General features: G+C 56.6%; 1 protein-coding gene across 4 annotated transcripts in view; it reads right to left on the bottom strand.

Annotated features, from left to right (window-relative positions):
- Positions 1–6,564: 6,564 nt before the first annotated feature.
- The window catches only part of SAMD4A (sterile alpha motif domain containing 4A), a 102,343-nt gene continuing 96,192 nt past the window's right edge, over positions 6,565–12,715 (bottom strand). For 2 of the 4 annotated variants that reach the window (XM_086748568.1, XM_086748570.1), the window contains 2 exons: positions 12,151–12,234; positions 6,565–10,088 (listed from right to left, as the gene is read on the bottom strand). In XM_086748568.1, the coding sequence (XP_086604694.1) occupies positions 10,060–10,088; positions 12,151–12,234 (113 nt within the window). In that variant the 3' untranslated portion in view covers positions 6,565–10,059. Of the gene's footprint in view, positions 10,089–10,991; positions 12,235–12,715 lie in introns of those variants that run through there. The other 2 variants (XM_086748566.1, XM_086748567.1) reach the window with 1 other exon arrangement.

Raw genomic sequence — 12,715 nt, 5'->3', positions numbered from 1 at the left:
GTGGTGGCATCCTTGGTGACTTGGAGGCGATGGCGTCACGCAAGGAAGTGGCGCAAGCTCAGTGTCCTTGTTTCTGCACTAGCAGGTGCTCCAAGCTTGTGCTGAGATGTTGGGTCGCTCTTCTGGGACCGTACTTCGCTGTTGTCTCCAGATGAGTCTCCATTTGTTGACTGGGCAGCAAAAAAACCCCTGAGATCTGGTGTCACCACCTTCTTACTGGTCCTCGATGCCAGAGGAATCAACAGATTCTGGGATGCAGATGTTGCTGAGATGCAGGGGGGAAAAAAATATAAAATGTACAGATCCCGGACTCCTGCGGAGCGTGGTAGCCAAAGCTTTGCCGATGAGCGGTACAGAGGAAGGGGGACGGCGTGGGCTGTGTGTGGCCGTGCTTGTGCACCCGTGGGCATCTTGGAGCCACCCTGCCACTTCTCGGCGTCCAGGGTCACCAGAAGGAGAGTCAGAAATGGAGGAGGAATAATGAATGAAAGCCCCCTCCAGCCCTTTGTGGTTTTGTTTCTGTTTTGTTTTTTTGGTTTTTTTTGGTTTTTTTTTTTATTTTTCCAAATGCTCTATCCTGTGTGGAAATAGCTCTCCTGGGAAGCCCCAGGGGCATTGTCAAGAATTGTCTCTGTCGTGAAGCTGAGTGGCTTCTGTGTTTCCCACAGTTGTGTATTAAAGCTGGTGATTGTGGTGGGAAACATCCTGTTTGTCAAAAATAGGCACTTCTGCAAGAGATTTTCTATTCCCTGCCACTTTTTTTAGGTGTGGGATTGGGAAGGAGCCTCCTTGGTTTTCTGATCATGGGAAAATCTGTTTTCATTGGGGCGAAGCTTGAAAGTGTTTACAGCTCAAAAACCAGAAAGGAGTGCTAAGAGCCAGAGCTGTAGGAGGACCAAAAGCCGTTATGAAGGTGCCATCTCCCATCCCTGACCTACCACATCTCACCAGATCCCACCTGCTGTGGTCATTTCCTAAGACCCTACGGTGGTACATGTTGCTTCTCTTTTTTTTTTTTTTTTTTTCTCCAGAGTCCTACATCCAACAGCTCCATCGTGGTTTTTCTCTTGATGTGGTTTTCTTTTGGGTGTTTCCCATCATCCCTGTGCTGTGCTCAGCCAGGTCCTCTCCCCTTCCATTCCACTTCCAGGTGTGGGTTTATGCTTTGGTTCAGGCACCTTCTAGGAGCCGCGGGAGGTGGTGAGTCCTGCTCATCTCATGGTGCGAAGAAGTGGCCTTGGTTCCCTTGTGCTGCGGTGTGAATTCCCTGCAGAGACCTGGCTGGTGGGTTGCTTGCTCTGCCGGCACCTCCCAGCTCTCCCTCATGTGGCAGCTTGCTGGAGATGGGGATGCCTCTCCTGGAAACCCTGGGCAGATACCTCCTGCCCAGCTGCATTGGTTGTGACTGGGTCTCCTGCCACCTTCGTGCTCCTGAGGCCGCTGTAGGTTTTTCTTTTCTGCTAAAAAGCACAAGTCCCAAAACTTCTTCCTCAAAGCACCGTCCTGTGCCCAAGATCCTGCTGCTGGTCATCGGGATGGGTCAGGTGGGTGGTGAATAACAAATGCTGCTGCTGAGGCTCTGAGTGACCTGATCTGGATGGAGATGTCCCTGCTCCTGGCAGGGGGGTTGGACTGGGTGGGCTTTGAAGGTCCCTTCCCACCCAAACCATTCTGTGATTCTATGAACGACGCGAGAGGCGCCAGCCCAACCCAGCCTGTCTCTGAGGGAGCTCGTGGAAACACGGCCGGCCCTGTGGTCTGGGCTTTGCGAGGGAGGGACGAGGAACCCTGACGGATGAGCAGCCCCGCAGCCATCACAACCTTCCAGCGGCTCATCGTTGCTTAATGAGCTCCAATTGCTCGTTACCCGGCCTCTGCTTTCTGCCCCGCGCTATCGCGTGAGCTGTCAGGGTTGGGAAAGAGCCCCGGGTCAGCCGTGCCCTTTGAGCTTTGGCTGAGCCCTTCTGCCGAACCTTTCTGAAAAGCTTTGCCTCCCAGCTGGGTTTAAAGCTGCAGCCGTGGCTTAGCAGGCAAGAGGACAGAAAACATGACAGCGCTTTTTAATAAACCTTGGGCTGGGCTGTTCACAGGGGCAGCAAATAAATCCCCGCGTTCAAAGAAATGTTGTTACAGTACTCAAAAAATATCATCACAACAATTTTTTTCTTTTTTTAATGAGCATGTGTTGCGTTTTTGGTGTGAGGGCTTCACAGGGGCAGGTCTCTGTTTGCTCTGCTGCTCCGTACCGCGATTGCAACAGCAAAGCAAAGGTGAAAAATCCCCCCTGAGAGCGGCCCAGCGAGTCACACAGGCCTGTGAGCCCTTCCCAAAGTGCTGAGGCCAACCCCAGCGGCGCTCCTTTTGCCCGGGGTGTGCGAATGCCGCCAAGGGAGCAGTTCCTGGGTGGGTTCCCCCCGCTAAAGCTTCACTGGTGACCTGGGGAGCCCTTCACCGGGCGCTGCGGGAGGGAGCTCGTGCCCTGGCTCCGTCCTACCCTGGCTGCGAGTGCCCGTACACCTCTCAGCATCGCACCGTCCCCTCACCGTGCCGCCGGCATTGCCTTGGCTCCTGCGACGCCCCCGGCAGACGCCCGGAGAGCTGCGGCAGCGGGAGGAGGAGGTGACCACCGCTGCCGATCCAGCTGGGATGCGCTGCAGTGCTCCAATGTGTAGGAAGAAGGCAAATTTTCTTTCTTTTTCTTGTACAATTCATGTCAGCAGCATCCAGCATTAGCGACATTTGATCCAGCGAACGACAGGCAGGGAGCGGCATCTTATAGAACCATAGAATCACAGGATGGTTTGGGTTGGAAGGGACCTTCCCAACCCCCCTGCAAGGAGCAGGGACATCTCCAACCGGATCAGGTTGCTCAGAGCCCCGGCCAACCTGGCCTGGAATGTTTCCAGGGATGGGGCATCCACCACCTCTCTGGGCAACCTGTTCCAGTGCTCTACAACCCTCAGTGTAAAAAATTTTTTCCTAATATCTGATCTAAATCTACCTCCCTCTGTTTTGAAACCATTACTCCTTGTCCTGTGACACCAGGCCCTGCTGAACAGTCTCTCCCCATCTTCCCTGTAACCCCCTTGAGGCACTGGAAGGCCGCTCTAAGGTCTGGTTTCCTACGGGGACAGGAATCTGGCAGGCTGTGCCGCAGGTCCATGCTCTTCTGGCCTGGACCTTCCTTCTCCAGTCTCCTTTCCATTGCTGCTCACCCGGGGAGGTGAACTGGGATGGACGAGGATTTTATTGCAAGGAGCCAGTGCAGCTGGAGGAGAGAAAGAGGATGGGAAAGGATTTTTTTTTTTTTCTTTTTGTAGAGAAGCAGTGGGGGTTTGCAAAGCTCCTGGCTCCAGTTGGGCAACGCTCACGGTCAGGGATGTGGTGAGAGGGACCAGGCTGCGTCCCAGCCGGCCCGGGGATGCTCAGTCTGTGGCTCCCTCTGCTGAGCCCAGCCCTGAGCTCTGCTCGCCGCAGGAGAGGAGCAAGAGCTTCCATGGAGGCTGGAAGAGCTTTGCAGGGAGGCCTGGGGTCACCCTGGTGCCGAGCTGGGGGATGGGGGGGGTGGGAGAGGGGCACCCAGCCCCTCTGCTGCCGGGTGATGCCGCCCCGGGGAGTGGACGCTGGCCAGGGATGGAGATGGTGCTGCCTTGCCAAAAAGCAGGGGCTAACCTGCCAGGATGATTGCTAGTTTTAAAAAAAATTATTATTAAAATTGGCCCAAAATCTATTTTCTGTAGAAAAGTGGGAATTCTGATTGAGCTTGGCGATTCCTCCTCTGACCAGGCTCAGTCAGCTGGGGTGTTTTCTTAAGGAAAAGGAAAAAAAAAACCACAAAAAACCCCACTTTGCTCTTCCAGGCACCGGCTGTAAGCGCCGCTCGGCTGCCGACCCCGGCTCTGCCTGCGCTGGGCTGTGGGCGAAGCCGTGATCCGTCCTTCTCCGGCCGCTCCCTTCGTTGGTGCCAGCAGCTCCGGGGCAGCAGCGCAGCTCTGGGACCCTCTCCCCTCCCTCCAACTGCACAGGGCCGGGAGCGCGGGGTCAGGGCCCAGGGCACGAGCACGTCCAGCTCCCGGGGCTGGGGCTCCTTCTCCATCACCTTCTGGGGTGGGTGCAGAGAAAAAGACCCCGTGAAACCGCTGGAGTGATCCCGCAGCTGCCAGGGACGCTGTGGAAAGCAGGACAGCCCAGCAGCCGCTGAAACTGCGGCCGCCGGCTCCCGGCTTTGCCCCCGAGGAGCTGGGCTGGACGCGGGCAGCCGGACAGGAGCTGGGGCTCAGGCCTGGCGCAATCCGGGCGCGCGGGGTGGCGAAGCCTTTACTCACTGGAACTGAGTCATCCAACGGCTCCTGACAGCAGGGAAATTATTATTTTTTTTTAACTTCTTGCTTTTCCTTTTTTAAGCCTCTTCCCAGGACCTGCAGACTCTCCCTGACCGCATGCTGCTGTTGGCTTTCCCTGGAGCCTTTTCAGCCCCTCCGGCTCCAGTTTTCCTGGGAGGGCCGATGTGCAGCGGGTGCAGGGAGGGCCCGTGGTAACTGGGGTGGGACCGAACACCGTGATGAATCTTTCCCTCCTGAGGTGGCCCTGCCCGTGACGCTCAGGAGCATCTTTAAACAGAGGGAGCTTCAGGATGTGCTTTTGGGGTGCTCGGCCTCATCAGCTCTGGGGAGTACGCGCGGAGCCTCTGACAAGGAGAAGCAGCGGATGAGGCTTTCAAGCTGAAGAAGCCCCACATTTGCAGGTTCTGCTCATCATGGGGGACATTAGCCACCCCAATGCCTGCCGGAGGGACACCACAGCAGGGCCCAGGCCACCCAGGACGTCTCTGAAGGGCACCCATGAGGTTGTGATGGGCAAGCAAGGGGAGATGCTCTGCTGCACCTTGTGCTGGCAGCCCAGTAAGGACTGGGAGGAGGATGCGAAGGCTGGGGGCAGCGCTGGATGCCCAAGGAGTGCCTGACACAAGCCAGACGTGAAAAGGAAGCGTACAAGAGGTGGAAGCAGAGGCCCCAGGAGAAGCACAGGGACACTGTGTGGGCATCCAGGGAAGGGGCTTGGGAAGGCAAAGCTCACCCGGAGTTGGGTCTGGTGAGGGATGGGGACATGCACAAGTCCACGGGGCCTGACAGGAGCCAGTGCAAGGCCCGTTAGTGATCTTGGAAAGGGCACCATGACAGGGACGTTTCTGGGGACTGGAACAGACCAAAAGCCACTTCTCCCCTCAAGAAAGGAGAGGAGGCTGTGGGGAGCTGCAGGCCAGTCAGCTTCACCTCCACACCTGCAAAGGTGGTGGAAAAACTGAGCCTGGACACCATTTCCAGACACCTCAAGGGCAAGGTGATGGGGAGCAGTCAACACGGCTTCGCAAAGGGGCTGCGTGCCCATCCACCCTTCTGCGATGCCGTGACTGGCGCAGCGGGTGCTTCATCTTGACCTCAGTGTGGTTTTTGGCGCTGTCTCCCACAGCACTCTCACGGACAAGCTGGTGAGGTACAGGCTGGGCAAGCTGATATTAATACGGGCTGAAAACTGGTGAGTGGCAGGGACCAGACGGCTTGGTTCACTGGCACAAAGTCCACCTGGAGATCAGTCACTAGTGGTGTACCCCCAGGTCAATAATGCGGCCAACTACTCTTTAACTGCGTCATTAATTTGATGCTGAGAGGGCTGGAGCAGCTCTGCTGTGAGGCCAGGCTGAGAGAGCTGGGGCTGTTCAGCCTGGAGAAGAGGAGGCTCCGGGGAGAGCTGAGAGCGGCTCCCAGTGCCCAAAGGGGGCTGCAGGGAAGGTGGGGAGAGACTCTTCAGCAGGGCCTGGTGTGACAGGACAAGGGGTCATGGTTTTAAAATAGAGGGAGGTAGATTCAGATGAGACATTTTTTACACTGAGGGTGGTGGAACTCTGGCCCAGGTTGCCCAGAGAGGCGGTGGATGCCCCATCCCTGGAAACATTCCAGGCCAGGTTGGCCAGGGCTGTGAGCAACCTGATCTGGTTGGAGATGTCCCTGCTCCTTGCAGGGGGTTGGACTGGGTGGGCTTTGAAGGTCCCTTCCCACCCAAACCATCCCGTGATTCTGTGATGAATGATCTGGACGCCAGGTCCTGCCCCTCAGCACCCTCTGTGGTCAAGCAACTGGCTGGGCCAGCTGAGAGCACCCCTCCTGCCTGCTCTGGCCCAAAGCGGCTCTGAAATCCGTCCGTTCTTAGCCCAGAATCCACCCAGCCTTAAAAACCCGACTCAAACATCTCCACGCACACGCTGAAGCTCTTCGCCAAGCTCCTCCGTCTGCCTCTGCAGCCTCACCTGCAGCCTCTGAGCTGCTCCCGCCCCAAAAGCAAATCCCGCACCCAACCCGCTCCTGGGGCGTGGGCGTCCCAACGGGACGGAGACGCGGCTGCGTGGGGAACGCCGGGGATGTGTCAGCCCTCCGCGGAGCTGCACCACTCCTCCTCCCCTCCCTCACCCCACGGGGCTGGCCATTTATTATATATATATACATATATTTTAAAAAATATGAAGCCATCTCCCCAAAAGAGCGTAAAGAAGGAGGCGCCACACCCCAGTGTTACAAAACCTTGTATTAATCATCTCCCTTCACTTCCGCTGGAACGTCGATATGAAACAGAGCCGTGGTTCCTAGTTACACGGGAGGCAATGAGGAATAAATACACGGGAGCAAGTGGAGATCACGAGGGCGTTTCACTGGGAACAACATTTGAAAACTGTACACTTGCAAAGACCGGCATCTCCAAACATCGGTATTTCTTTATATCGGGAAGCTTTTACATGTAACAAACATGCTAGTTCCATATATGACCAAAAAAAAAAAAAAAAAAAAAAACCCAAACCAAAAAAACAAAAGAAAATTTAAAAAATAGGCATCGCTTGGCAACATTAACTAGGCAAAAATAGTTCTTTGTGCACTAACTTTGTACAGAAAATCCAGGACGAAAGGCATGCATGTACAATAAAAGGCTGCCCGGGACGGCATGCAACAGAAAAAAGCTTTTTAAAGTCAGCGTACAAGGCATAAATACAGAGGGTTATATATATTAATAAGGGAGGAAGTATTCTGTTGAACATTATTAACATTCCCCTTTTTTTTTTAATTTTTTTTTTTCTTCCTATTCCTCCCAGAGGAATACACATTCACCTTTAAGTAAAGATAAAGGAATACAAAAAATAAAACTCACTTTTGCAAACTCTGGATGACTCAATATAAAATCCACGTTAGTGTTCTCGGCGCTGTGTGCAAATTACAGCCGGCTGCGGCCCCACTTCCCTCAGGCACATTCGGAAAGCCAAACCTGGGCGCGGCCGCGCCCCGACACGGAGAAAGGTGACAACGGAAACCCTTTCCCTAAGCGCTGACCCAACTCGAGCTTCGCTCCCTAAATCACAGTTTGGGATTTGCTTTTTTTCCCTCCTGGATGCTGGCCGGGCTTGACCCTCACCACCGCCCCCCCCCCGCCTCGAGATTTTATTTTTTTTTTTAACGAGCTGAGCAAGCAAAGGCAAAGCCCAGCTCAAGTCCAGTCGAGCTCAGGGCTTCTTCCTGGAGAGGGGAGGACACCTCGAAAGAAAAAGGTGAATTATTATTATTATTATTATTTTTTTTTAAATTTTCCCGGGTGTCGCAGCCGCGGCCCCAAGGACACTTGGGTGCTGAGCTGGCCGGCCTCCCCGCTGCAGCCGGGGACGGCTCAGGGGAACAGCACCAGTAGAAGGTCCCCGGCGGCGCTGGGGGCAGGGGCTGGCTCTGGGGGAGCGGGGGGAGCTGCCCACCCCAGGGGCCGGGGTACAGAACAGCTGCAGGGGGGCGAGCGGGTGAATACAAAAAAGAAAGGCACTGCCGCGTTATTACTGAAGATTGGACGTCACAGCCTCACTCATGCAACTGGTGGGGTTGGTTTTTTTTTTACTTTTTTCTTTTTATAAATAATTTCATTTTTTTTTTTAGGATTTGAGCTTTTTTTTCTTTTTTTTTAAAATTTCTTCCACTGGAGCTCTGCCGCCCGCACTCAGCGCAGGCGCCCCAGAGCCAGGCAGGACTTCACCAACGCAACCGAAGACGCTTTTTTTTTTTTTTTCTTCACTTTAAAAAAACCAAGAAACAGCAAACACAACTAAGTCGTTACCAACCTATACACTGTGAATGGAAAATAAGCTTTTTTTTTTTTAACAAAAGGCAAAAACGATTGAATTACTTGGTGGTGGTGAAGAACAGACATTATCATGGTTACCAGCCACAGCGAGTTGACAGGGAATAGATCCAAAATAACCTCTCAACAATCACGACCTCTGCTTCTCTAGGCAGCGAAGGAATAAATAGAACTTCAGCTCCGTTAAAAACCTCGGAGCCTTCCCCGGGGAAGGCTCCCGCTACGGCGGTTGCGTTCACGCCACGGTTTCGCACAACCTGGGGGTGCGGGAGGTGACCCCCCCGCCCCGGCCCCCGCTTCGCCTTCACCTCCTCGCACCTCTTCCCAACCTCCCTCGCTTTCGGGATTTCCCTTCTCCGCTCCCTCCCAGCCCCCAGCACACACGCGCTCCCCGCTCTCCCGCCTGCCGGGATACAGGAACCGAGGAACAGCAAACATAAAACATTGCATTTGGCACTTTTTTTTTTTAAAAAAAAAAAGGAAAAAAAACCGAGTTAGAAACGCTGCATGGCAAATGGATTCACACATCTCCCCTGGCCCCGGCGATGCTCCGCTTCCCCCTCAGCCCCCAGCCCTGCGCCGGCTGCTCCAGGCCCATCAGTGCTCACGGCCGAGCCTGTTTTGGGAGTATCACCGTCACCTCCTTTCATTAATTAATTTTAAATTTATCATTAGTCCTTTGCCACGTCCAGCAGAGGACTGGGAGCAGCGAAGCCGCCGCTACACCGAGCGTCGCCGCGGGTGCCGACGGCTTTTCTGGCTCCGATCGCGCCTGGCGCAGGGGCTGGAGCAGCGCCGGGTGGGATTTGGCTGTTCAGTGCCCTCGGACCAAATTTAGCTCCCCGTTACGAAAAGCAGCGCCGCGGCGGGCGAGGGGGCAGCCGAGGCACTGCCATCCACCTCTCATCCCCGGCGTGGGTTTAGCGCCAAGAAACTGGGGCTGTGGAGTTGCATTTTGGTGCCCTTTGGGGCTTGGTTTTCATTTGGCTGGATAAAAGCGCACGCTTGCTCCCAAGCCTCCTTCATTCCTCGTCGGGCACCCCAGGGCTGGAAAAGCCCTGGAACACCAGATTTCGGCAGGCTGGGGGGAGATGTGTCAAGCCAGGGTGCAGCACCTTCCCCGTACCCGCGCAGGCAGGCCAAGAGACACGGAAACTCACCCAGCGTCCCCCCAGTTCGCTGACAGCCCCCGGGACGCTCCGCCAGGCGAGATGTCCCCCTCCACGTCCCCGAACTCCGACCCACGGCGGGGCGCAGGGATGGGAGGGGATCCGAGCCCACCGGCCGCCGACCCTCTACACACCGCTGCCTCGAAACCGCGGATGCTCTTGACTAAACCGAAAGGAAATTCTGGGGTTATTAATATTTTCTTTTTTTTTAAATTGAGGCTTGCTGGGCCAGTCCATGCCTGAACACAGTGAAACTCAAGGGATGGGACCAGCAGCCCCCAAGCCCCCGGCGGGGCAGGCACATCCTCCCCAAAGGGTTTTTGGTCGTACACACCTGCGTGATATTTGCTATTCATTCTATCCTCGTCCAGAAACGGGGTTTGCCCACGGTGCTCCGGTGAACCCTCCGTTGTCAGCACTCTCCTGCCACGTCCCTCCCCTCCCATGCTTTTTCATCACCGTCATTGATTTTTTTTTTTTTTTGCCATTTCCCCTCCCCCCCTTAGCATGGATGTAATAAATGACAACACAAATTCCAAGTCTAATGATATGTTCACAAGGACAATCTACACATTCACAAAATTAAAACAGGAGAGAGAGAGAAAGAGGAGAGGAGAGAGAGAGGAGAAAGGATGCAAGCTATCGCTGAGGCTCCCTGCGAGCCCCGACCTCGCCGCTGGACCCGCAGCAGTTGTTCTCCCGGCCAGCGTCCCCGTCGCGACGCCTTCTAGATCGTGGAGGTTCGGTCGACGCCATCTGCAAGCGGGAAGGGAGAGTTAGGAGCAGCCCCGGTAGCCTCTGAGCTGAGAAAGAGGGGGAGATGGACCCCCCCCCTCCCCAGAGCGCCCCCAACCCACGGACCCTATGGTGAGGTGGCACCACGGGGCCACCTCCATCTCCCCAAGGGGGTGCAGAGAGGTTTTGGGGTGTCACCATCTGTCCCCATTGCATGGCAGCCCCCCCGACCCTGAGTCACTGTCCCAAAGCCGGTCCGGGTCTCCACAGCACCTCTCCCAGGAGCAGAGGGGGTTTCTGGGCAGCCCGGAGTCGCTGCAAGGCGGGTGTGAGTCTGGGACCCCCCCGGTACAGCAGGACAAGTTCACGAGCCACAGCCCAGGAGTGGGGTGGACGGGGACAGAGCCAATCCCGGGGATCTGCCTTGTCCCCCAGCCAACCCAGCCCTGCAACGCCCACACCGCAGAGGATGCTAAATTTCCCTCCATCTGAGGCTCACGGCAGGAAAAAACTCCCCAGGAGCTGTTTCTGTCTCCCTGGACCCCCCCGTCCTCAGCGTCCTGCGATGGCAGGGATGCATCCATCCACAGCCCACGCCCAGGAGCGAGGGGTCCACGCCCCATCCCAAAGCCGCACAAATGACCCTGCTGCCAGGTGCCCCCTCCTCTCCTCCACCTGCCCCGGGCACCAGCAGTTCTTACAGGGCCAAAAAAATCAACATCCACCAGCATTTCCAACCCCTCAGCCCTCCTCCAGCCCTGACTGCCCCCCGTCCCCCACCCCAAACCCCCATCCCCAGGATGGGGAGCCGCAGCGAGGGCGGCTCCCGGCGCAGCCCCCGAACAGAGCACTCCCTGTTATGCTGCCCGGGGCATCAGGGCAGCCTCACTCCTTACAACTAAGAATAAACAGGTTTGTTACACCTTTTTTTTTTTCTCCCCCGAAGGTTTATTTTTTTTAAGAGCTATTTATAGCACAACCGGTTTGGAGAGGCTCGGGGTATGCGACCTGGAAAAAAATAACTCGGAGGAACAGTACCCTGCAGAGGAACAAGACAGCTAAGCCTCGCCTGGGCACACGCCGGAGAAACGCTTCGGGTGACAGAAGTGTCCTTGTTTTCCCGGCCGGGGATGCTGCCAGGGCCCCGCTGCCTCTTACAGTCCTTGCTCCCGCGTCCCTCTCCCCGGGATGGGCTGTCGCAGCGCTGCAGGGAGCTGTGCCAGTGGTGGCAACCCCGTGGTGCTCATCCTCCCCAAGGCTCCTGTCCTCAACTGTCCAACGCGGTCCGGGGATCGCCGGCAGCGAGACCAAAGCTGGTCGCTCGGAAGGGTCTGGGCGACGCCGGCGGCTGCGCTCATCCCATCACCGCGGGGTCATCGTTTGCACCTGGAGGTCTGGTGCAGCGGTGAGGGGCACCGGGCGCTTCTGGTGTCGGTGCTTTTTGCTGTGCCGGGCTCTCCGTCGCGCTGCCGCTGCCTTTTCCACCGTTCCTCTGCCAGGTCCTCCTCCCTCCCGGCACCCATTATCCACCCACCCGGGCTGGCACCCACAGCCGCCCCAGGCGCGGACGGCCAGCGCCACCAGCACTGCACCCAGCACAGCGCCCGGCAGCCCGCCGCAGGATTTTAGCCCTGGGCCTTGGGGCTCCTGCACCCCCCGGCCAAACGAGGGACGCTGGTGGCAGAAGGGTAAAATACTCCAAAGCCCGTGAAGCATTCGAGCGCTCCGGTGGCAAAGGCTGTATCGAGAACTAATAACAGACTAGTGAGCTAATACTCATTATAATTAGCAAGCTAACTAGTGGGTAACAAGCACGGACTCCACTGGTGCTGGGTGCGATCCCTACATTCGGTTTTACCCCTCTGCCCTGCAGACCTTGCTGAGAAAAGCCAATGTCCCCATCCGACCCCCTCTGGGAGCATCCCCGGGAGCATTCCTGCATCCAGCCCTGCTGCCGTCCCGCTCCCTCACAGCCACAGCCTGTCCCAGCTTTTTGGGGGCAGGGGGCAAGGGCAGGCGCTGGGGGGCTCGGTGGAGGCGGCGTGGACGTGCTGGAAGAGCCCGAGGAGGAGGGAGTGCTCACCGCTGAGCGCGTGCTCCGTCATGCTCAGGCACAGGGACTCCAGCCTGTTGTTGATGTCAGGTTCAGCCACCGGCACCTGGAACTCTGCAGGGAGAAAGGGACAGGAGATCTTGGTCAGGGGACCTGGCAGGGTCCGGCGCAGGTGCACGTAGGGTAGGAAACCACCGAAAGATGCCCCAGGAGGGTCTGACCGGATGGTCGGACTCTGGCAGCACTTTGCTTCCTGGTGTCATCACCTCAGACGAGATGTTTGCAAAACCAGTCATCGCTCCTGTTCCTTATCGATAAGGGGTAAAGCTGGGGGGGGGGGCTCAACGGCACCGCAGCAGAATGTGGCGCTGGTTAGAGACACTGGGGGGAAAGCTGGGGTGAGAGCAGGACCACTGCCCCGGGAGTGGGCAGTCCAGCCTCTCCCCTTACTCAGGCCCTGCAAAAACCTTCACTACATGTGAAATGTTCCAAGTAGCCCTGGAGAGCAGCGGGGCCGGGAGCTGCCTGTGCAAGCAGGGCTTGCGCTCGGACGTGGGATGGCAGCACAGACCGGCAAAGCCATCGACCGGATTTT

Source organism: Chlamydotis macqueenii, chromosome 5, assembly GCF_036417535.1.
Source record: "Chlamydotis macqueenii isolate bChlMac1 chromosome 5, bChlMac1.mat, whole genome shotgun sequence".
In the NCBI taxonomy this organism is placed as follows: Eukaryota; Metazoa; Chordata; class Aves; order Otidiformes; family Otididae; genus Chlamydotis; species Chlamydotis macqueenii.
Note: the sequence above shows the minus strand (reverse complement) of the source record. Positions and strands in the feature narration are given on the sequence as shown.